This window comes from Coenobita brevimanus, chromosome 107, assembly GCF_032717465.1.
Source record: "Coenobita brevimanus isolate Jiangsu-jjx chromosome 107, ASM3271746v2, whole genome shotgun sequence".
NCBI classification, from domain to species: Eukaryota; Metazoa; Arthropoda; class Malacostraca; order Decapoda; family Coenobitidae; genus Coenobita; species Coenobita brevimanus.
Genome location: NC_137060.1, coordinates 29,810,565 through 29,835,098, shown reverse-complemented (window position 1 = coordinate 29,835,098; position 24,534 = coordinate 29,810,565). Strand labels below are relative to the sequence as shown.

General features: G+C 39.5%; 2 protein-coding genes across 2 annotated transcripts in view; one reads left to right on the top strand and one right to left on the bottom strand.

The window, feature by feature from the left end:
- Window positions 1-9,442, bottom strand: part of mim (missing-in-metastasis) — a 269,495-nt gene extending 260,053 nt beyond the window's left edge. Inside the window, exon 1 of the mRNA XM_080285541.1 lies at window positions 9,365-9,442. Coding sequence (XP_080141667.1) covers window positions 9,365-9,442 — 78 coding nt within the window. The remainder of the gene's footprint in view (window positions 1-9,364) is intronic.
- Window positions 9,443-11,109: 1,667 nt separating this feature from the next.
- On the top strand, window positions 11,110-15,472 carry LOC145416681 (transmembrane protein 42). Its single transcript, XM_080285617.1, has 3 exons — window positions 11,110-11,286; window positions 12,604-12,750; window positions 15,313-15,472. Exons 1-3 carry the CDS (start codon window positions 11,110-11,112, stop codon window positions 15,457-15,459), a joined length of 471 nt encoding a protein of 156 aa, XP_080141743.1. The 3' UTR covers window positions 15,460-15,472.
- The last annotated feature ends 9,062 nt before the right edge of the window (window positions 15,473-24,534 follow it).

The following is a 24,534-nucleotide window of genomic DNA, read 5'->3' as shown; positions in this document are numbered from 1 at the left end:
ATAATAGAGAAACCATACTACCGCCAGTGCAATTACCGTACCATAATTTCTACAGCTTTACCTTTCAAATACCCCGGTATAATGAATTAACCAGGAAGCCACACACACACACACACAGACACAGTAAAGCAATAAAACCCCAAATAATATGGCGCAAATTGGCAACTCCACACCAGCTGTAAACATGGCGCGCAGAATCTGAAGCCACATTAAACTACCACTAACGGCCCCTACCTCGCCCCTAATGTGAGAGTAACGAGGTAAGGGGAGTCTTCACAGGCCCAGCCAACTGATGTCAAGGTAGCTGAGGATTTACCGCGACAAATAATGGCAGAAAAGACCAACTCTCTCAGGTGTTCTTGCCATATTGGGTTCAGAGCTTTTAACGCTGGGAAAGTCGATTCGGCACCGGAACTAAAATAACTATTACACAGTGGTATTATTTCAGAATAAAAGCAAGAACGACTGCAAAATCCCGTGATATAACTTAAACACACACACACACACACACACACACACACACACACACACACAACCTGAGCCTACACTAAAATGGAACAAGCAGGCTGACGAAGCCTTGTAATAAAACTGAGAAAACGATGATGATGATATATCGCTACAACTTACGAGCTAGGCTACATGAAAGCAATTGAGTTCACATACACACACACACACACACACACACACACACACAAAAGCGCAAACATGAGGTTATTTGACCCATAACGTTAAAAGAGAGTCTAGGATGTTGCGAAATTATATGCCATGTTTTTTTCCCCTCATCTTTTAAAACCTTCATGTTTTAAAGATATATATATATACTCAATACCTCCACAAACAAATCAACAAACAAAGCAACATTCAGAAACGTTCTTTGTCCAGTATATTTTCAGAACTTGCACAGAATAAAAAAAAAAAAGGTTTATATTTGTAATTTCACGAATATAATGCACTTTAAAAAACTGAGTAGACTAGGCTAAAGCTACTTCTTTTGTTCAAAATACGGCTGTACTTATAAACACAGTAATGTCCAGCAGGGCCTTACAAAACTGCACCATAACAAATATGATAAAAATAAATACACAGGAAAGGGTCCCAAATATCTCTTCAATCCGATGACGTGCTCTTTATTCTGCTTTTGCTGCCATCAGACGATTACATTCAGCCTGGGAGGGCGACCCTGCAATGGGAGATAATGGAGACTAACACCTAACGTCTCCTAAGCTCAATTTAATCACCTGTGAGGAGGAACAAGAGTAAAAAAAAAAAAAAAGAAAGAAAAAAAGAAAATATTAAAAGAAAATATTATAATTCACGGGTAACTCCTTCACCCCTATGACGTGTTCTCTATTTCAGTCATGCTATTTCCATATGATTTTATTCAGCGTGTTGGAATAAACCTTCTGATTGGAGAGGAAGATTTTCTTTTTTAACCCTTCAGCACCTGAGATCCTTCCTCAGTAAAAGAAGAAAAAAGAAAGAAAAATGATGATGATGATGATGATGATAAGGAGGAGGAGGAGGAAAAAAAAAATACGATGCTTACAAGAACCTAAAAATGCGTCACCGTACAGAAAGGGTCTAAATTCGACGCCTGACTGGCAGTGTTATTGGCGGGAACAAAACGCGGCTTTTTCAAACTGCCTGGCTTACCCATGTCGAGTGACGTTAAGAGGGGACAGCACTGACTTGCACTACACGACACACTGGGCACATAGGCTACGCTGTTCCTGCACTTCTGAATTTAAGGGGTAGTGGCACTGAGGCTTCGTGGCACACGTTCCTTAGCGACTTATTTTGCATATTACACCTTCGTACTCTCTTCTATAGTATTTACTGTACATTGTTTAATACTGAGGCAGCTTCTCAGTGACACATGAGAATACTGACGTGTAATCTGAAGAATGAAACGCAGAGCAGGCCAACTCGGGCCCAGAGCTGTGGACGCCAAGCATCGCTCGGTGTGCCTCTACCAAGCCTTGTGCATGGAATCGCTATACAATCTCCATGACAGGGTTCACTGAGGCCTGAAATGAGACTATTTAATAAACTAAGCCGACCCCATATGACCTTCATCTGTGACCCCTTGACCTTGCTTACCTAATCGGTTTATCGTCCCTTCGAACTGTATCACTGACAAGTTTGGTCCAAATTCGTCGAGGGGTTCAGGAGATATCGCGCCCAAGGGTGTTACGGACGCACGGACCCACGCAGACAGGTAGGCAGGCACGGATAGACCAGTCACTTAATGCCTCCCCCACCACTGGTAGGTGAAGCCAAAATAACTCGCAAAGAAAGATACCCCGTATGTTAGGGAATGTCCAATGGCAACTTAAAATATCGCACTTAGGCTAATCAGATGCACGATGACATTTTATATAGTTTATTCTTGATTCCATGACATAATCAGTATGGTGGTTATAGTCCAGTTATACCAGAGAATATCAACCGGTACGGAAGCCAGATCTCGTAAGGATGAGTCATAAATCGACGTTGACTCTTACAGTGCCATTCTGCTTTATTTTCGCCGTTCCCAGACGATTTTATTTAAATTACGGGATATCAACCATTTCATAGGCTACCATTATTTAGAACAGATCGAAATCGTGTAGACAATAAGGGTGGTATTGCAAGTCTTTTTTTTTTTTTTCGTGACACCTCTTCAGATGCGGTTTATTCTGCACATTACACTTTAATACCCTCTTGTATGTTCCTGATGCAAACTACGTCGCTACTTAAACGACATAAATAACATGCACGCGAATCCTAAGGTGTACAAGTAATAGGCTGCGAGGCCTCAGATGCGACTTACTGGACCTAAGTGTCATAGTGAAACCCATGATGAGAGTATACAGTATGTCTGGCTACGTTTGTGTACCTCCTTGATGAACGTGCTTTGTAAAGGTGCACTTAGGCTGATCACATAATGCACTAAGACACAAGCATCTCTCCAAAGTCTGATGTATACATTGCGGAGAAATCGAAGCTTCTGAAACAGGCACTACTGGAGATGGGATTTTCATTGTACTTCTCCAGTTGTAAATTTTCTTCAGACGAAACTGGAAAGATGCTTATTTCTTTGACTGTGCAGTAGTTCTTTCACCTTACCGTAACGTGGTAGGGATATTTCTCCTTTTGCTGCCCATTTCATGTGGCTCGATGGCAGAATAGAACAATACTACGCGCTTCGATATTCTTCCCATAGCACTTCGTCGTGACGGGCATACATTAGCCTTAATTTAAGGTATTGTTACAACCTGGCATTCAGGACTGAGAAAAGCCAATATCAGGTCAAATGAACGTGTCGAATGTAATTTTCAGTTTTTCTTTAAATGACAGTGAAAATTGACAACTTGCCTGGCCAACACCTTCACTTTTTCAGATCTGACATGAAACGGACCCACGGGCTTCAGACAAGTGCTAAAACTGATGCACATCCTCAAATTAAGACTTGAAAACCGATGCATACAGCCCCTTCCATCTAATTACGTTTTATTTTATTCTAGCTACCTTCAGAATATTCATGACGGTTGTAGGCAAAGTGGTGTGCGTAATGAAAATCAATGTTAAATACACATGTCCATTTAAGTTTACGGACATAACTTCCAAACTTTCATGGGAGTTGGAGTGTAATGAATGAAAAAAATAATGAAGAAAATGGAAACTTAGAGGACTCGTAAAGAAATGGGGGAAAAAAAAAAACTGATGAAGAAAAAGCTGGCAATGTACGTGGCCATATTGTGAAGAACGGAAGGTAGCCAATATGGACGCTGGGAGGAGTCATGACAGCGACAGATCGATAATGTTACCCTCCCCCTCACATTTCTTACCCCCCCACCCCCCGTCATAGACACTCCCCTCTCTCTCTCTCTCTCTCTCTCATATACACACACGCACACAAACTTCCGTACACATACATAACCTCGAACTTAGCCCTAAACACACACACACACACACAAACGGTGGCGCACGAGTTCAAGCGCGCGCGCGCGCGCGCGCGCGCACGCACGCGCACGCACGCGCACACACACACACACACACACACACACACACACACACACACACACACACACGCGCACACACACACACACACACACACACACACGCACACACACGCACACACACACACACACACACACAAAGCTACTGTATACATACACAACCTCGACCTTCCATTTGCTTATAAACACACACACACACATCCATAACCTCGACCTACCTATTGCCTAAACACACACACACACACACACAAACACACACACACACACACACACACACGAGCTAACGGTGTACGTAACAAAGGCCTGCCCTCATCAATACATCAATAAAGGCCTAATGACAATACCCCTACTCCCTAATAAGTCGCAAGCCTACCATGATTTCTACGTTGCCTACACACTCAGCCTCCTGGTGCTCACTCTCAGCTGAATAAAATCGTCTGTCTCTAACTAGAATAAGACAGGCTACTAGAGCTGTCCCGATCAAGAGAGGGTACGGTAATAATCAGTCTTTTTATAGCCATTAAAAAAATCTTAGTTATTCGTACACATTTTCTTCACTCGTTCTTTTCGTTATGCCTTACTCTTGTGATGATCAGACGATTTTATTCAGCTTGGAGGGGTTAGAAACACGTAGGCCTATCCTTTGACACCAAGCTGTGATGCCTTTTATATGCGATATTATTACTCTTGCTAGCGAAATACAAGTTTATTTACGTCAAAGGTATTGCGTACCGAAAGCATTACCGGTAATTTGAGGTCCGTACTAGAATCTCTCTCTCTCTCTCTCTCTCTCTCTCTCTCTCTCTCTCTCTCTCTCTCTCTCTCTCTCTCTCCAAACAAGAGTTAAATTTTATGCTTCCGCTCACAGAATGGGCAAATGGGCACAATCAAGTACGAAATAAAGCAGCCTCTCTCTCTCTCTCTCCTCTCTCTCTCTCTCTCTCTCAAATATCACTCATTCACCCTAGCCTTGCATGGTAATTCTCGCATATAATACATACTCCTTTACATATATACAGTAGATACAGATAGATAGACCATTCCTGTGCTCTCTCTCTCTCTCTCTCTCTCTCTCTCTCTCTCTCTCTCAGCACCGAGCTGCCTCATTAAGCCACCACACCCGAGCTATAGCGTGACGAGCATCTGGCGGAAGTTGTGATTTCAGTCAGTGAAAGTTCTCACTTGTAACAAAAATACCATCCCTATGAAGTAAAAATAGCAAAGTTGCCCCGCAAATGAAAAAATGGCGATGAAAACGATTATCTACCCGGTAACAAATTCACTGCACAAAAATTTAGGATACAAGCTGCCCTGTAAAACCAGATAGGCCTACATACGTGAAATTCAGTTACCTGGTATGACAGCTGCCTAAAATAATAATAATAATAATAATAATAATAACATCAAGTGGTGCCAGGCACAAGCTTTGCCCAACAGCAGGTATTTTCATCCGTTTTCAAGTTATATACAGCCCTCTGAAATCCGTGATCTTGAGTTTGACCTTTCAAAGTCATTCAAGGTCGAAGGTCATGGTGCTGTATGAAAGCCCATACGAGACTCTGTCTTGATATAGTAAACATACCTCAATCTTCAATCCCAGTTGCGAGTTACAGCCCCTGAATATCCGTGACCTTCAGTCTGACCTTTCAAGTTCACTTAAGGTCAAATGCTATGGTACCAATTAAAAATCCATATGGAACTTCCTATAGCCTATGCTGATAATAGTAAATATCTATCTTCAACCAGTTTCAAGTTGAAACCCCCCGAATAACCGTGACCTTGAATTTGACCTTTCAAGGTTACTTAGGGTCAAAGGTCGTGGTATCAATTAAAAGCCCATATGGGACTTCCTATAGGCCTATGTTGATAATAGTTAATATCTACCGTACCTGCAACCAGTTTCGAGTTATAGCCCTCTGAATATCCGCGATCTTGAGTTTGACCTTTCAAGGTCACTCAAGGTCAAAGGTCTTGGTGCATAATGAAAGCCCATAGTTATGGGAGTTCCTGTATGCTGATAGTAGTAACTACATCTTCAACCGGTTTCAAGTTATATAGCCCTCTGAAAATCCGTGACCTTGATTTTACCCTTTCAGGTTATACCTCCAAAATGTAATAGCTTCCTTTTGGGACCAGTGCCCAGATATCCTGAAAGTTTCAAGTACTTTAATTCAGCCATTTTTTCGTTATATTGCTAACAAAGAAACTCGACCAAAAACAATAACTCGCCGGACTCTGTCCAGGCGAGGTAATAATAAAACGAAAACTTTAGCTATAGGTACCCTGCGAAATCTTGGACAGCAGTATTTTTGACTGCATAGGAGACTTTGTAACTCTTGTTGGCATAGGCTACGAGGCTTCTTGGCACTTCATCTCAAATGATTTAGTTTCCATAATACTATACCAGCATCTAAATTTCTAATATCGGCCCAGTCTGCATCACCCGTAACATGCAAGAGGATATGTACCGGTACAAAATCTCGTTGGCCTACAAGAATATTGTCCTTAATTCAACGCACAGATTAATGCACTTTCTGTATGTTAAGAACAGGTCTAACTCATTTACGCTGTTAGTACAACTGTGCTCTTGTACAGTGTGAGAGAAGTGCTGGCAAAGCAGTAGCCAGACGCATAGCTAGTAACTGGTGTGTGAAAGACGTGAAGTTATGGGAGGAGGAGGGCGGGTTGCGGGAGGTGTGGCTCCTATCCTTCCTCCTCCTCCTTCTTTGCTATCCTTATCTCACACCAGTACCGGTAGTTCAATTACTCTTCTAGGAGCTGCCTAGCAAAGGCCAACCGGCCTACTGCAGTTATCCTCTCTTCTTATGTTCCTCATGTCCCTATCCCTCGCACACATAGTTGCCAGAGAATGTCTGGGTACTGCTTTGATAGCACCTGTTCAGTGTTGAAAATAGGTTAGCAACGCAACTTGTCCAGTAATAAATAACAAAGAAGAAATAGTAACCTAAAAAAAAAAATTAGGGGGGGGGAATTCCTACGGGTGCAATGTCCATGTACCGTATCTACATATTCATCAATCCCGAGTAGCTACCTACCGGTATAACACATGCATCTCCAAGCCTGCCTATCACCAGCTGCAGAAATTTCCAACTCCTTCACCACCCAACGTGTCCCATAACGACCAAAATCGTCCAAACAAAATAAAGATGTCACCACACTGAAGGAATCTAGAAGAATCACAAACAAAATCCAAATGACGCCATCGTACAGAATAAAAGTGACCTCCCAATGTTCATGTCCTCTAACGTAATATCTCCAATATTGGATGACCTTATCCTTGAGTCAACGGGAAAAAAACACAATTTTTTACTAGCTATGTGCTTTCACTTGTATTTTTGACGTGGCCGATTTTATGAACTGAGACAGATTTGTAAATATCTGGATGAAACATGTTTGATACATGTAAGGTAAAAATAAAAACAAAGACACAGCCATGGTGTTAAAATATCCTGGATTATAGGTATATGGCAGAGTATATCAAGCTAGCTATGGTAAATAAACAAACCAAAACACGACACCGCCACTTCCTTTAAAATTAACTCGTTCAATCCCAGGACTTTTTTTTCTTATTCTTTCACATTCTTGCAAACTCCAGACATTTTCCCGCTTAGACTATCAGGCCTGGAAGAGGGTTAGCCTAGATGCAGCTTTCATTAATCCTTGCATTAGCTACATGAAGTTTTTTTCTACGTTGAACAAAACCATCTGGAGGTGGCATGAATACACTAAGCCGGCATCGTAATGCAGATCATTATTTATTATTATTATTATTATCATCCACTCAACATGAACATCACCACAAATATTCATGTTTATTTTTTCTGAGAACTAACATACAGAGAGACGGACATACAGACAAAGGATGAAAACTCCGTCTACCTTCAGAGAGGTAAAAAGAAAAAAAGGAAATAAGAAATGAGGGTTGGTGGTGTGTGTGGATAGGAAGGTGGGATTACGTTACACTCCCTCCCTCCTCCTCCTCTCTCTCTCTTTCTCTCTCTCTAACTGTGTTGTTGTTGTTATTATTATTATTATTATTATCATTATTCATGTTGGTCTAATCACCTGTGTTCGAATCTTCGGTTTTCCCTTTTCCGGTAACATCGATATCCAGTACATTCTATGGAATTACCGTTATGTACTAAAGAAAATAATAGCCTATAGTTATTACATTAGTGGAGATTTTTTTAATAGCCTACAATATGACTACAACCACCACCAGAGCCAGAACTATTGCTGCTGCTGCTGCTACTACTACTACTACTACTACGACTACTACTAATAATAATAATAATAACAACAATAATAATAGCTACCGTAATAATAATACAGTAATACCGCAATAATCCAACCCATGCCGCCTCCCCTCTTCCTTTTATCTCATCAATTCCAAACGTGTCATTTTAAAAGGACTCCCATATACCTTGCGCTAGTGACGGCGTTGCTAAGGTCATCTGCCTCCCCTCTCGCAGGTGAAATGTCAAGGTCGGAAAGTGGTCGCCCTCACATCTGGGTCCTTTTCATTAAGTCCGTCCACAAATAAGTTTTTTGCATTCACACATACGGTTATTATAGAGCCTTGATCCTCTCTCTCTCTCTCTCATGTTAGCATGAATGTTACTTACTATTATTTTCTAAGTGGTGGTCATGAACTAAAAGAAACAAACTGGTCCAATAAGCTATGAACCAAATTCATCGCAATAACTCTCACTTCAGAAATCGTGCACGACTATTGTACGGTACTAATAATTCCAAACGTACCATTAACTATCTGAAATGCGTAAACAATAAATATTCCTATGTCTTTACTGAAAAGCCCCTGGAAAATTGTGGAGCATGTTGTTACCAGGCTAAGCACAGAAAACGAGGATATGTCTTTTGCCACAACTTTCATTTGGGTGTTTCAACCTAACACTCATCATTCACACAACATCCTAGGAAGAAGCCAGGGCTCTCATGCATATCTGAAAGCACCTAAAACCTCTGGGGAAAAAAAAAAAAGGGGGGGGGGACTCCAAAAAGCGTAAATTAGCAACGAGGTAAAGAACTAAACCACCAAACCATCCCACAGTTTTAGTTTTAACACGCACTACAAACTAACAGCGTGGAGTGGATTAGTGGTATGATACAGTTGTCATAAGATATTCACGAAGAAAAAAAATCAAAAGAAAAAAATGAGGGCTGGGGAGAAGGACGCAGCCTTAGGCCTAAGCCAGTATTGACTACGAAGGGGGAGGAACCGTGACTGATCCATGGCGAAATCTCTCTGTACCATCCCATTCATTGCCGGGAATTTAAAGATGGCGTGGGATGCTGGGAAGTAAAGAGCTGTATTTACTCACCTTCAAGTCATTGACGACCATCTGGAAGAGCCCGGCTAGAGCTGAGCAGTCCTGGTCCAGCGTTTGTATCACCTCCATGGTTGAACTATCGACTGCTGCACTCCTCTCCGTCTTCCTTATATCACTGTTACCACGCACCAGCCCATCTCCCTATCGTTAAACGCAACAGACTAACCCTAGCCACACTCCAGGTTCGCGCTGATTATCTCCTCACGCCTTGCTAAACAATATTTGGTAAAGTTTAATGGATTTCTTTCACGACGTAGCTAAACTCACTCAACACAACCACCACTCGCAACCGCTGCTCAGTCACTAGTTCAGCCTCACTGATTTGCACCCCTGCCAGACGGGGAGGACGCCTGGAAAATGTTTCCAACCGAATAAAATATTATTAGCGTGATTATCTGAAAAAAGATAGTAGAAAGAATATTGAAATGTAGAATGATGAAATATAGAGAATATAACACCACCACCATAATTACAGTTTTCCAAGTGCTTGGTTAACATTTAGGTACCACAAAAATGCACTTCTGCAGAACATGGCTTTTATTACTATTACAGGCATTTCATAGTGCATGATTGCAGTGTATTACACAATGCTGATAAACAGTGTATTGTCACTACCTTTGGATTACCCACTGTCTTCATACGTAGCAAGTTCGTAACTTAATTACAAAAGTTACCGCTGAAATAATAACAGAAAACGTTATATAATAATCTACAATGTATAGGAGTTTCGGGGCTGTATTTCACTTCATGACTTCAAGACTTTATTTAACACAAGCAAAATGATAATTAAATTCGTCATTCAGTGCTGCTACGATGCAACTATGCAAATCAGCTGATCAAAACAAACAGACGCTCACTGACAGGTAAGGTGAGCATTGGCGTACCCATCAACAAGAACGCCTGTAAGTTAACACGTTTTGTAACATTTTTATCCCATATCACACTACTCTGGCTCAAGCACATTGCAATAAATTGATGAGATATTGACTAAACGTATGGAATTAGACAACAGTTCACCGTAATGTCTTGAATTTCAAAAAGTTAGCGCACCTGAAATTCAGTGAGTATATTACAAATTCATTGTTTGTATTCGTGTGTTCTATTTAGATGCGGACCTGACATCTCAGTAGAGTGCCTTACCTACAGAACTGGAACTGACTAACCTGTGTGTCCCATTATATAATTACCCTGAGTCTGCCTTTTAAACTGAGGTATTTTGGCAGTTTTGGGCAGTCACACCTCTCACTTAGGCTAGGTAGATCAGATTAGGTAGGTTTGATCAGTATGGTTAATTTAGTTTGATTAATTATATAAGATTAGGTTAGGTTACAAAAAAATCTATCTATCTATCTATCTATCTATAGCCCGACGCCCTAATCCTGCAAAGGGTGGCCGCAGACAAAACCCCTCCAAGTCACTCTGTCACCCACCATTTGACTCCCCTCCCCCCAACTCACCCCCCCCTCCCTCATATACCTCGCAACTCCATCCCTCCACCTCATCCTCGGTCTACCTCTCCCTCTCCCTCCCTCCACCTCACCTACAGTACATACACCCTCTTAGTCAGTCTTTCATTCTCCATTCTCTCCACATATCCAAACAAAAAAAAAACAGCAAATTTATCTCTTTCAGTACAGTGACAGGATAATGTTTAAAACTATAATTCCAGATTCCTAGGAAATTGTTTACTATATTTCGTTCACAGCCCCCAGATTCGACACCTATGAGGGGCGGTGATGCGAGGGCCGGTGTACGCAGTGACGTCAGGGCTGCTGGCGGCGCTGGCCAGCCTCTGTGGCAAGTATGCCATGGCCACCACAGAGGCAATGGACCTTTGTGAAACCACCCTTGTATTGATGTACAGTGATGAGGACAGCGTTCCACACAAACAGATAACTGCTATATGTGATCAGGTTTGTAGCCCACACAGTCACCAGCTATTATAAATTGAGGGAAACTGCCAAATCAGCTTTATGCTTGACAGTAGACCTTCAGTTTGTAGTAATAGTTTGACTATTTCATTCAGCTTAGGTGAGACTTCATTAAACAGGAGGGATTAGATATGACCTTCACAAACCTTTGCACTTGTAATGATCCTTCGTAGGTTTAACAAAATATGGTGCTAGCCGGGTTAAAATGAACTAAAGAGGTATTGGAAATGAGTTATTAGGCACTGTATTTGTAACTGACTGTGAACCTAGTACCTGAAACTGCATTAACCCTTTCTTGTACCAATAACGGCTTTGGCCATCATCGGCTTCTGAGGCTCAGACGTTCGGACAACACCCAAAGCCATCATCCGAACGTCTTCCAGTTCATTTTCATTTTTCTGAAGTGTTATTGCTCCAAATGCTATAAATTATACATCATTTGAAAGGAAATTTATTCCATTAGGTATGTTTTGGAACAAAAAATATTATTCTATCTTGAATTTTTTTAGGGGGGCCAGAATTAGTGTAAAATTCTTGCATATTGGCTAAATTCTATTTTTTTTTTTTTTTTAACATTATTTTGTGCATATCAGTATTGCTTTTTTTAATATACTATGATCATGCACAATTACTGTGTTTCAAAACGAGACCAAATCGAGCTGGCTACGATGAATAGTAACTTTGCTATGAGTGGTAATAGTAAAACATTGCTATGCGACTTTGCACAGCACTTCCGCTAAAGTCATGTGCCACGGCGGTTTTTTACAAGCATCTCTGACAGTGATAGGAAATGTTAGGAAAAACACATTGAAGTGGTTTGGCCATGTGGAGAGGATGGAGGGCAAGAGACTGACGAGGAGAGTGAGGTGGAGGGGGGGGAGAGGGAGGAGGAGGAGGAGGAGGCCAAGGATGAAATGGAGGGATGGAGTGGAGAGGTATATGAGAGAGGGGTGTGTGAGCTGGAGCAGGGCAGTGAAATGGTGGAGGACAGGGCAACATGGAGGCGATTTGTTTGTGGCCATTCCTTATGGGATTAAGGCGTCTGGCAATAGATAGGTAGTTAGACCTTTGACGGGAAAGGGTTAATAAGATAGTTTAAAACAAGGGCCCCCCACACATCACAGCACACTTACTCACCTCTGGTCCTCACTCTCACACTACAGACAGTCCTTCAACACAAAAGATCTTTGGGAGGACCTGGCTGATATGAATGGTTTCCTGCAGTCCACTGGGTTTATGTTTAGATAAACCAAAAGCTGGAACAACAGCATGACCAATAAAAGTGTTTTGAACCAACAGTACAGTGTGTTCCTGCGTTTGTTCTTCTTTGTGCTGATGGTGGGTGTCAACTGCCTCATGTGGACCACGTTTACCAAGGCACTTCGCTTCTCCACCACATCCCTTGAGGCAACCATCACCAATACAGCTGCTAACTTCTTCTTTACGGTCAGTGGTTGTTAGTTTTGGGGAGGTACCAGTACCCCTAACTTCTTTTACGGTGAGTGGTTATTTGGTCGGGGATATACAGTACCGGTAATGTGTTTACGGTCTGTGGTTCTTAGGTTTAGGGATATGCTGGCACCTGAAAATTCTTTATGGTCAGTGGTTATTAGTTTTTATTTTTAGTGGTTATTTTTTAGTCGGTTTTGGGAATATACCTTTATAACCTCTTTGTGGTCACTGATCATTAACCCTCTCTCTCTCTAAAAAAATATATATATATACAGGTAGCTTCAGTATTGTCCTTTTTTATACAGGCCAACATTAATTTCAAGATTCCATCTTTTTCTTCAGTCAATATTTATTTGTTAATAATTGCATTAGTAACTGTTCTGTGTCATAAAGTATTTGTCTCCCACTTTTGTTTTTTCTGATCCACATGATTAACCAGATGCTTCCTACGTTATGAACAGTGGTCATTGTCTTGGAGGTACAGTAACAGGCAGCAGTGCTTTATTCACTTTAACTTGGTGTAAAACTGTCATTCCTCTAACTTCAATGCAGAGCACTGACAAAAAATTAACATTAGACTATGGTACTAGCACAATAGAATGTGTATTGGAGAGGTAACAGAGCTTCAGTATTGTCATTAACACTAGAATATGGTACTAGCACAACAGAAAGTGCATTAGAGAGGAAACAGAGCTTCAATATTGTCTTAATCTGCCACTGAGCCATAGGAAATAGTCTGCAAACGCATGAAAATGTTCCACAAGTGAAGGTGAATGTACTATAGACTATGACTGATATGATAACAAAGCTTATAAGATATCACTGCTTTGATAGCTAACTGGTCTACATTATTATGATAAATTATTTTTGAAAATAATTGGCATTTTCTTTGCTGGTCTGTTTTTTTAACTCATTTCAATTCTGTTTTAATACTGAGTGAATTACGGCACAGTACTTTATTAAAATGCTGCTATTTCAGTTAAGCAGTAATCACTTTGGTACTAACAGTTGCATGCTCAAGTTTTAAACTGTAAAAAGGAGGACAGGTTCTTGATTTTCTGTCATCCTTCATCCCACATTACAGAGTGCAGTCTTGAAAGATATAGAGAGGCCAGATATACAGGTGGGTCTCATTACTGTATACAAGCATCCACAACACAAGAAACTGATGATATGAGAATGGGCAATTTAGACCCAAATTCGGTGATGTGAGCACAGAAATCCAATGTTGCTGTGAGGGTCAGTTAACCTAATTCTATTTTTCCTTAAAGTTATGTACTCCTATATATGGGTTTTTGCTGTCCTATTTTACACTGTCACAGGTAAAGTACCCGGTAGATGATCGATTAAACGAACTAATTCATCTATCTATCTATCTATAGCCCAACGCCCTAATCCCGCAAAGGGTGGCCACAGACAAAACGCCTCCAAGTCACTCTGTCACCCACCATTTGACTCCCCTCCCCCCAACTCACCCCCCCCTCCCTCATATACCTCTCAACTCCATCCCTCCACCTCATCCTCGGTCTACCTCTCCCTCTCCCTCCCTCCACCTCACCTACATACACCCTCTTAGTCAGTCTTTCATTCTCCATTCTCTCTACATGTCCAAACCACCTCAGTGTATTTCTCCTAATCTTTTCAACCACATCCACATCTACCCCACAACGTTCCTTCACTTCTTCATTCGTCAACCTGTCCCTCCACGTCACTCCACATGCTCCTCTCAAGTAACTCATTTCCACTGCTCTCACTCTTGACTTGTTCCCCTCTTGCAAGGTCCACGCCTCGCTTCCATACGTCAGGGTAGGGATCACAATACTAATTCAGCCAACTCCAATTCTTTTATCACAAATTTTCTACTAAATTGAATTCTGTAACCAAGGTTCAATTTAAAGGAAATTTTTTTGATAGGTTTGAGCTATTTTCTGGTAAATCCTTGAAGGCAGTCCAAACCTAGGAAACTATACTGTACTAACTCTCAGTGCAACACACAGAAATCTGAACCCATAATTAATACTCCCATTAATGCATTATTGTGTACAGACTTTCCTTAATGGAATTATGCTTGATTTAATGGAAATTTTCCATTTAATGGGTAAACATACAGCAAAATAATAATTCTGTTATCTTGGGCATCCGCTACATCAGAGTTCGTTAAATCGAGCATCTACTGTATGAGTTTTCACAATCAGAGCAGTCTTCCATTAACATATATCCCTGTCATATAACGAGACCAGCCTGTATTGAATAATTGTCAGGTGCTTTAGAAATTATTGTCAGAAGTTGGGAGCTTGCCATCCTCTTCATGATCTATGTTAAGCTTGCAGCTCTAAGCCTGTACAGGCAGTTCTCTTAATGCATCAAGAATGTGTTCTGAAATGCAATTACTTTTTCCATACTTTTGATACAGGACTGTGAATGTAGGGAACTAGCCAATCAGCTTCAGTAGGGCTTCAGTAGGCAATATATTTGGAAGTTATTTTAGACTTCATAGCAAAACGTAACATTTAAAAAGGCAGCCTGTAATTAGAACTTGTTGTATTTCTTTTCCAGGCCATACTAGGCCAGGTGCTATTTGGGGAGGTAGTGACAAGCCTGTGGTGGATGGGTACGGTGTTCATCATCTGTGGCCTCTTGTTGATGCACCACGCCAGCAATGTGCCCCCTCGTAAGCCAGGCACCAGACCCAAGACACACTAATATCATTGCCTCACCTTGACAGTTGAGTAAAAATGGGTGGGAGGGAAAAACAGGAAACAGCTTAACCCTTTCACTTCAACTGTGTACCCCATATTTTATTTTTGCTTCTGTTGGAGGCTTTTATTCAGCTTATTAAAAAAGTTTTCAAATTTGTGGCGGTTTATATAGCTTTAATTAACCCTTTCACTAGTAGAGATTCCTCATAAGCTGAATATAATTGTCTGCAGGTAGCAAGATTCAAACATAAAATATGTCATTGGATTGAAGAGAGCATATTACTTTCCTTCTCTACAGACTAAAACATTAGAGGAATAAAGACCTTCAGCTGTTCCCTGGTTCTCCCTGCCACTCTTACACTAAAATAACATGATTTCCTACAGGTGATCCGCATTCAAAGTTTAGGGCTGTATCCTCATTTAACTCACTGAGCCCAGGGATGTTCTCATTTCATTCTCACCATTTCCTGACGATATTCTCCAGCTTAGGACAGTGTTTTTTAAATTGGAGGGATTAGACACAGCAGTAACAAACTTTAGTATGAGATGTAGTACATTGTATTAACAAACTCCATCAGTATGAGGGGATGTAGTATTTATAAACCACTCCAGTATGAGACATCTTCCCCAAGGTGATAAAATCATCTGCTGGAAGGAAGAGTGAGTTTACAAGGACTTTACATACAGTATATTCAAAGCTGCCTGCATACCTCTTTCTTAGTTAGTTATTTTGCATATTACACCTTAACACTGTCATATAGTTTCTTCATTTTTTAATATTGCCATAGTTTGCATAAATAACTTAGAAGGGAATACTGACATCATGCCACATGCAGAAATAAACCAGTGTGGAGGAGATGTCAAGAACACTCCATCTGTGAGAACGCAGTCCTGGGATGTGTGCCAGGAAAGTGCTGCAGTGCTTTAAATGAAGTACAAGAGTAATGCCTCCTGTAGTTCAATTATGTATGCTGTATTTTATTCTTGTTACCTTCAGATGATTTTATTCAATGTAGGGGGAGGCATCAGGATGTTAATAGACTGATGGAGACTGTTCCTGAACATCCTCGCTACAAAATCTCTCCAAGTAATATAGCAAGAACAAAAACATATATAACATTAATGGAAGAGGTTAAGTGATATGCATCCCCTGGCTCATACTTGAAGGGATATAACCCATAAAAATAAGACTTCTGACTTCAAAACAGCTTTGTAGTGAACTATGACCAAGTTCAAATGAAGACATTGTAAAATCAGGGGCATTCCAATAAAATAAAAGAACTTTAAAAGGACTGCTTACACTACATTAAGGGAAGCAGCTGGAAAGGAATGGTGGTCACTAAGCTAAGAGAATGAGCAGCTGTGAAAGGAATGGCTTGTACACTAAATGAATATATGCAGCTGTGAAAGGAATGGCTTGAACTAAACCAAGATATACAGTTGTTTAGGGAATGGCTGTCACTAAACAAAGGTACGCAACTAAGAGGAATGCCATGCTAAGATATGCAGCTGTAGAAGGAATGATTGTCACAAAGATGTATAGCTGTAAAAGGAATGATTGTCACTAAGATACACAGCTGTAAAAAGAATGATAGTCACAAAGAAATGGGATGATTGCCACTAATCAAAGAAAAGCAGCAGCCCTAATGTATGAGGAACAACAATTATCTCAGCATATCTTGATCCATGACAACATGACCCTGAACTGTTTGAATTTACCAAATGCACTATTGAATGAGGAATAGTTCCTTGGCTATTGTACCATACGTCTTGTCAGTGCCCAATTCTTTTTCATATAAGCCTCTTGGATTTTCCCAGACTTATACATGCAGTGTACTGTATTAACCAGCTGCTAACTCGTAAACTCCTATATATAATGCATTTCCTTTGGACTTTTTACCTTATATATGCTCTCTACTACAATGAAATTTCTACTTACTCTAAAAATTCATTCAGTTATTGCATCACTTGTACTCTCTTAATGCCATATCAATATTATAAGGAAAGACCCCAGGAGTTATGAAGTTACAAATATTAATGGACAGGAAAACTTGAAGGTTCAATAATTTTGTTGGTAGAAACATATCACCGAATTAGTTGAATGACAGGTAGCTGATGTTTCATGATGTGGCTAGAATATAATACTGTAGTATAGAGTGTTTCACATTACTTAGAAAACTGAACATTCCTCCTTTTTGGTCTTGAATTTTTAAAATTGAAAGGGATTATTCCCCTGAGCTAAACGTAGACAGATCATATATCCCTGCTAGGGTTACAGGAGAGTGCTACCCCTCCCAGCAAAGCCAGCCACCTGGGCATGGCGCGAACTCTCAACCTAGCGATCTAGAGTCACACGCTTTACCACTGAGCTACTGCTCCCCTCAAAATTGAAAGAATTTGTGGATTTTAAAACCTTGTAAGATTTACATGTATGTAGGTCTTACATTAGTTATGTAGATTCACTAAACATTTTACTTTAAACACCCAATTTCTTGTACTGTATAGATTTTTTTTTTTTTTTTTTTTAAGTCTGCACCAATTTACAGAAAAATCTCCCACTGAAGTTGCATTGCTGGCCAAAAAGCTGCTTTGCCCATTTACCCAAATTACAATATGGGTTATTTGAAAAAAGTTGATATTTTGAAGCATCTCCCTGATGTGTAACAAGGGCTTACTGTACTTATTACTTCTTGATGATTTAAATAAGCTCAGAAGAGATTTTTCTAATTGAAGAGATTAAATATGGCTTTCTTTGACTCCATTACTATACATTGTTAAGCTGATTAAGCACCTTCAGACAGCAGCACAAATAAATGAAAAGCGATGTCACCCAAATTCAGGTTAAAGAAACATGGAAAGGTGCGAATGTGATAAGCAAGCTTGCTTACAAGAGATACAAGAATAGAGAACAAAATGGTGGAGTGTTCACTCTTATAACTTCTTGTGCCTGGCTTATATGTATTGTCTTGACCTCTTCAGTACAAGAGCCATCCCATGAGCAAAAAAAATCTGGCAATAGCAAGAGAGAGAGAGAGAGAGAGAAAAAAAAAATGGGCTCCATGGAAATGAAAGGGAGAATAGAGAGTTTCATTCCCCTTCACTATAAAAGGGAATAATGGAGCCATTTCTGTTCCCTTCACTATGAGATGCACTTTGAAAGGTGGCAAAAATCATCTGCCAGTAGGAAGAGTCAGCTGTACGGACACTGTGTTACTGAAAGGGATAATTGTAATCATTTTCAACCCTTTCACAGTGCACTGGTCTTTCTAACCCTCTTCAGTCTTATGATGTAATTTTTACTTTAGTGCTACCTCCAGGTAATTGTATTCCCCTTGGGATGAGTGTTTTTAACTAGAGGGTTTGGATTATGGTATTCATTAACCCCCTCGTTACTAAACACCTGTTCAGGAGAGGGATGCCTTCACGTGGTGGCACCAATATAGGGTAACTGGGTGGCTCCACTGTCTGGGTATACAGATGTCCCTCATTTCCTTCCTTTCCCCCCAAAAGAGGATGGTGGACTGCAGGAGGAGGACAACTTAAGCTTCCAGTCCACAGTGTTCATATTTCAGATGAACTTCAGATGAAGTCTGTCTTAAGCAGAATGCAAATCTTCTGAAGTTAGCAAGAATCAAGGGAAAAATACATCATACAAAATCATTGGGCAGTAGTAAGAATAAAATTTAGAAGCATGTCATTGTACTGAAGGGGTCAAGTACGTTCAAGCAGTTGTGTTCGGGAAATCAAAGAAGCTCAAGTCATGTGTTAGTCCAGTTTGTAGGGTGATGTATGTAGTCTGGATTGTATTTGTTTTGCCAGTGTGTGCAATGGGTTTTTATATGCTATATATTTTTATGGGATTTTAAAGATATTAAAAAAAAAATGGTTAGAAGGATTTTAGCTATAAAATAGATGGTAGAAATTATACCAACAAATTGAAACTGTTGTCTGTGGAGACCCCACTCCTTTACCTTTTCCCCTACTCACCCCCCCCCACCCTTTCCTACACTTTCACCCTACTGCTTCCCCCCCTCCCTCTTTCCCCTCCCTCTCTCTCCTTCCTCACCATATTTTACATTGACACATCTATTCATACTTGAAGAGTAATCTAAGTATTTCTGTTCATACTTGAAGAGGAGTCCAGGTCAGGCACATTTCCAATATATGAGTATCATTTTTACCATCTGAACTACAGGTATTCACATCCCTACGAAACCTAGACCCTTTAGCTTTAGACTTTGGCCTGCTTAGTCCAGGGACATCTTAATTATATTCTTCCATGATTATATTCAGCCCAGGATGGACTTTTGAAACTGGAAGGGTTAAATAAAATGTTAATAAACCCCTTCAGTATGAAAGGCCTTTCCTAAATTGAAAAAAAATCATCTGGCAAGAATAAACCAAAAGGGATGTCATATTTCAAGGGATTAAAAGTAGGAATCTTTAGGAGACAATGGACCAAAAAAAAATTTTTTTTTATAAAGTGCAATATTTAACACTGTTCTCAGGTGTTATAATGTAGTTTGAATCAAATTTCTAACTACAGTGTTATACCCAATGGGATAAATGAACCAAAAATTAGTACTGTATGTTTAAAAAACATAATTTATTTGTATTTTTAATATTAGCTATTTTATAAATTATGAATACCTGATTCCTTTCAGGTAAAAAAAAATGAATAATTTTTTATATTGATTCCCTGATAAAATGTTATGCTATGTGACATGTTCATGGAATAAAATAGATCAAACAAGAGTACTGTTGTGATAAGCAGTACTGTCAGCATACTGTATATTGCTCTAAATTAGCACAGCAGTTTAGTTGCTCACTTCACTGTTCAGTCTTCTTTACCATATACTCCTACCAGTCACCCTATACTCATGTACACATCGATCAAAAACTATCTTTACTCAGGTGATCAGAGATTCACACGTCATGTTGTTGCTGTTTGTATTTATTCGTATGGCAAATATTTCTGGATGGATAGTGCACTTCATATCCTTTATAAAGTTCCATTTTGGGGGGCAGTATTGATATAAAATACTGTGTCAGGCATTTACAAATTTATAACATTAATGGCCAGTATTTTCTAACATTTCACTCATTGCTTCAAAATGTAAAGACAGAAGATTCTAAAGACAGTTTTTTATCATGTGTACATCCTTTCATTACTGTTTGACTTAGACCACAGCATGACCCCTTCTACTTTTAAGAACCCAATGTACTTATGGTAGGCAGTGCTGGATGCTGCTGAAACAGGACTATCAAAGACTATGATTTTCATGACCAATTGTTGAGCTACCAGTTCACCGTTGTTTCCCTTGTGATAGCTACTGCACATGACTGTTACTAGTACTTGTCTAACTCCACCCTTCAGTAATATTACTGCACCCTTAATATATAGGCACTATATATTGTACTTTACTAACAGACTTACTTAACTGTGTAGATTAGATCTAAAACAGTTTCATGGTCTCTTAACTCTACTTACTGTATTGCATTCCACCTGTCATTCCACTTGCCTTGTTCACTGTATTACTCATTCCAGTTTTCCCACATACTTTTCTAATCCTGTTTCCAAATTTAACTCATTCCATTTAACATTTTACTTCCTTTCCTGTCACCAGTCATGTACACTATTTTTCTTATCAGGCTATATTTCTTGTAATAGCTTTTTATTCTCTCTTTTTCCGCTTCATATCCCCTCCCCCAATTACTCGTATATACTTAGTCTCTCACATCCTTTAAGGTAATTTTAGCAGTCTATGAAAAAAAACACTTTCCACTCCCAAGGCATACTATTGCATGATTAGTCTGTGTATATACTGCATCCTGTTCTTACAGAGAGGTTACTAAGAATAATGCCTTAACGCTCTTGCTAATGGTACAAGGTCGCTGGACGAGTGTATTAACTGTAGCCACAAGTGTTAAAAATAACAGTATTCCTCTCATTAAATACAGATTAAGTCTTAAGATGCTCAGCTTCTTGTCTTATAATACAAAAAACTAAAAACTCTGGATTCACTGTTCGTAGACAGATTGGAGAAAGAAACACCTATGTGGGACTTAGTGTGTATTGACGTCAATACACAATAAGTCTCACAACAGTGTGTCTTTCTCCACTAAAAACTCTATTATGAATCTCTAAATTTTTCATCACTGGCGATATAAATGACGAACTGAACAGATCACTTATATTGCTCTAAAAGTATTGTAGCTATGGTTCTCAGTTTCTCACAATGTCTATTTATGATATCTACTTAATACTAAAATTAGATATTATCTACCAGTATTTACTCTTAACTTTTCTGTTATCTACTCCTGAAAGTATATTGAGCCTATGCATGACTTTTTATTATACATTCAGATACTTAGCTTTCACTGATAATGTTAATCTCCACAGTGCACCAAATGTGACACGGGAATAATAAGAATACCACATGTATAAGATAAATGAGATTGAATATGGAGATGTGAACTACTACAATAGTTTATATGAAAGGTATATTTTTCTTACATTTGTAATGAAACAGTGAAAAAAATGTAGAAATAGGTATTTTATAAAAGCTAATTACTACAGGAACTAGGTGCTCCCCAGTAGAATTTGATATTGTTTACTAGAATATTGTATTGGGGTCACTCACCACTAATTTCTTTCACATAAATTCTATAGAGAAATACTGATTTCTTGTGTTTTAGAGACTATATCATGAGATCAATTAGCTGACTAAAACTACTCTACATTGTTGCATTCTTTACCTACCCACATCTTTAATCTTGATGAGATTACTTTATAGTGCTGTCACTGATAGTACGTTAAGCTGTTGTTCTGTTCTCTTGCAACTGAAAATACTTTGCATTTGAGAATATGATCTGTAAATTGCCTCGATAACTGAAGCTGGTAAAGGAATTGTGTAGAATTACTGGTACTGGCATGTGTAATATGTGAACTGCTGTCAGTAAGGCAAGAGTAAGTCAGAATCACAGAAGTTGATGCTCAGGGTAAGGGAGTTAGTTTTAGAGGAACTTTCAGTTAGAAGGAGGATGTCATTTAGAATAATCATGGAGTTATAGGTAAACAGTCAGAGCCAGAAATGTAGGTTTGCTACAGTTTAAGTCAGCTAACAAATTAACTACTTTTTGATAAGTAAATGACTACCAAAACAGGGTGCTCTTTTTTACTAGATCCTCACCATGTGTGTTAGGCTGCAGCAACTGGTATCCGTTCAGTGGAAGTTTTTGATGCATGCATAACAATGACTTTGTAAATCTAGGTATGTACAGCAAGATAATTTGTGCTCCCTTTACTGTTAGTGTTGACACCAGATAACAGTTTACAGTATAAGGAAACAATTTCTTAGCTGAATATCAAATAATAAGTTTGGTTATCTGGAGTTCCAACTGACTATACAATATAAGGTTTTGACATTAAAAACAAAAGGAAGAGGTGAGGATTAATTTTAAAAGTCATCAACAAACCTTGGTGGAAAAATGAATGAACATACAGTACCTTTATGAGCTTCCATGAGATGTGCTGCAGTTTGTTTACCTAGATAATTATTATACATAGAAACTGAACGTTATGCCTTTTTGCATGCCATGAATTATGAGCATCTTTATAAAGTTTGCAATGTAATGTTTACCTTCATTTTTCTAACATGTTCTCTCTGTCTGGAAATCTTATTACTGTACCAGAATTTGTGCATTTCTCAGATTTTTATCCTGTTTCATACTTCTAACAAAAACAGATGGAATTCTATTCAAATTGATCATTGTTCTTGTTAAATTATACTGCATATGATTGATAATAAAATGTATCGGTAAACTGGATATTTTACTACCCCATCCTTCATATCACAGCACGGGCATCCTTGTGAGTTACAAATGTAAGTTCCAAAATGTGACATTGTTTCAAACAAATGGTACTGTAGTTAGGAAGATACTGGTTATATTAGTTTTATGGGTAGCAATTGAAATTTTATTAAATTTTCTGTGAAAAAGTATATTGTGAGGTAGTGGAAGCAGAGGGGTGAACTATTGTTATATGTAGGCCATTTGATCAGTCCCCAGTTTGACTATTGCCAAGGCCTTGTCTATTGTCAGATGCCTTACTTCCGTAAGGGGTGTCCACAAACAAATTCCTTCATGTCACCCTGCCTCTTGCCATTTCACTGCCCTGCTCGCAGCTCACGTCCCCCTCTCATATACCTCTCCTCCCCATCCCTCCATCTCATCCTTGGCCTTCCCCCCCCTCCCCTCCACCTCACTCACATACACCCTCATTAGTCTCTCACTCTTAATCATCTCTACATGCCCAAACCACCTCAATGTATTTCTCCTAATGCTTTCTATCACATCCACACCAAAACGATCCTGCTATTTTTCTATCTATCTATTGCCAGACGCCATAATCCCGTAAGGAGTGGCCATTTGACTTTGAGTTACTGTTTTACGGGGAGGGGCACTAACCCTCCACCAACCCACTTACTGACACGTAGGGAGCACGTATGGTTTGGTTATATGGTTATCACCCAGCATTGTAAATGGTTTCTTGGCTTACAGGAAACCATTTGGCTCGTCACTCAGTGTAAAGCCACCTGTGAAGGAAAGAAAAGCAATAAGAATTGACAGGAAAGATGGGAGAAACAGGAAGAGAGGAGGGCAGGCACAGAAAGAGAATGATAAAGGCTAAAGAAGAAGTAGGCAGCACTGCATCAAGTGAGTGGATGATCACTTCCTCATTTGTCAGTCTGCCTCTCCTTGTAACCCCAGATTCTCCTCTCAGATAACTCATTTCCACTGCTTTCTCTTCAAATCCCGCTTCTCAACAATGTATATATGGTTAAAGAGCCGTCTGGCTATACTGTAGATAGGTAGAGACATTCGAAAGCCCGTCTTCTGATGTACGAAAAATTAAAATACCTTATAAGTTAAGTATTAGTGAAGGTACTACCATGCATGCAAATATAACACTTAAGTTTTCCTCTCAGTTGAACTATACCGGAGTCCATTTTCTGTAATGCTGTAGTTGACTTGGGAGATTAGCGCCGTGTTTTCATTGACCAAAACAAACATTCGC

Excerpts from the sequence above, each read along its gene's own strand:
- LOC145416681 (XM_080285617.1), top strand. The coding sequence starts at position 11,110 with ATGCGAGGGCCGGTGTACGCAGTGACGTCAGGGCTGCTGGCGGCGCTG. Across the intron at positions 11,287-12,603 it reads TAACTGCTATATGTGATCAG|TACAGTGTGTTCCTGCGTTT; the intron begins GTTTGTAGCCCA and ends TTGAACCAACAG. Across the intron at positions 12,751-15,312 it reads CTGCTAACTTCTTCTTTACG|GCCATACTAGGCCAGGTGCT; the intron begins GTCAGTGGTTGT and ends TTTCTTTTCCAG.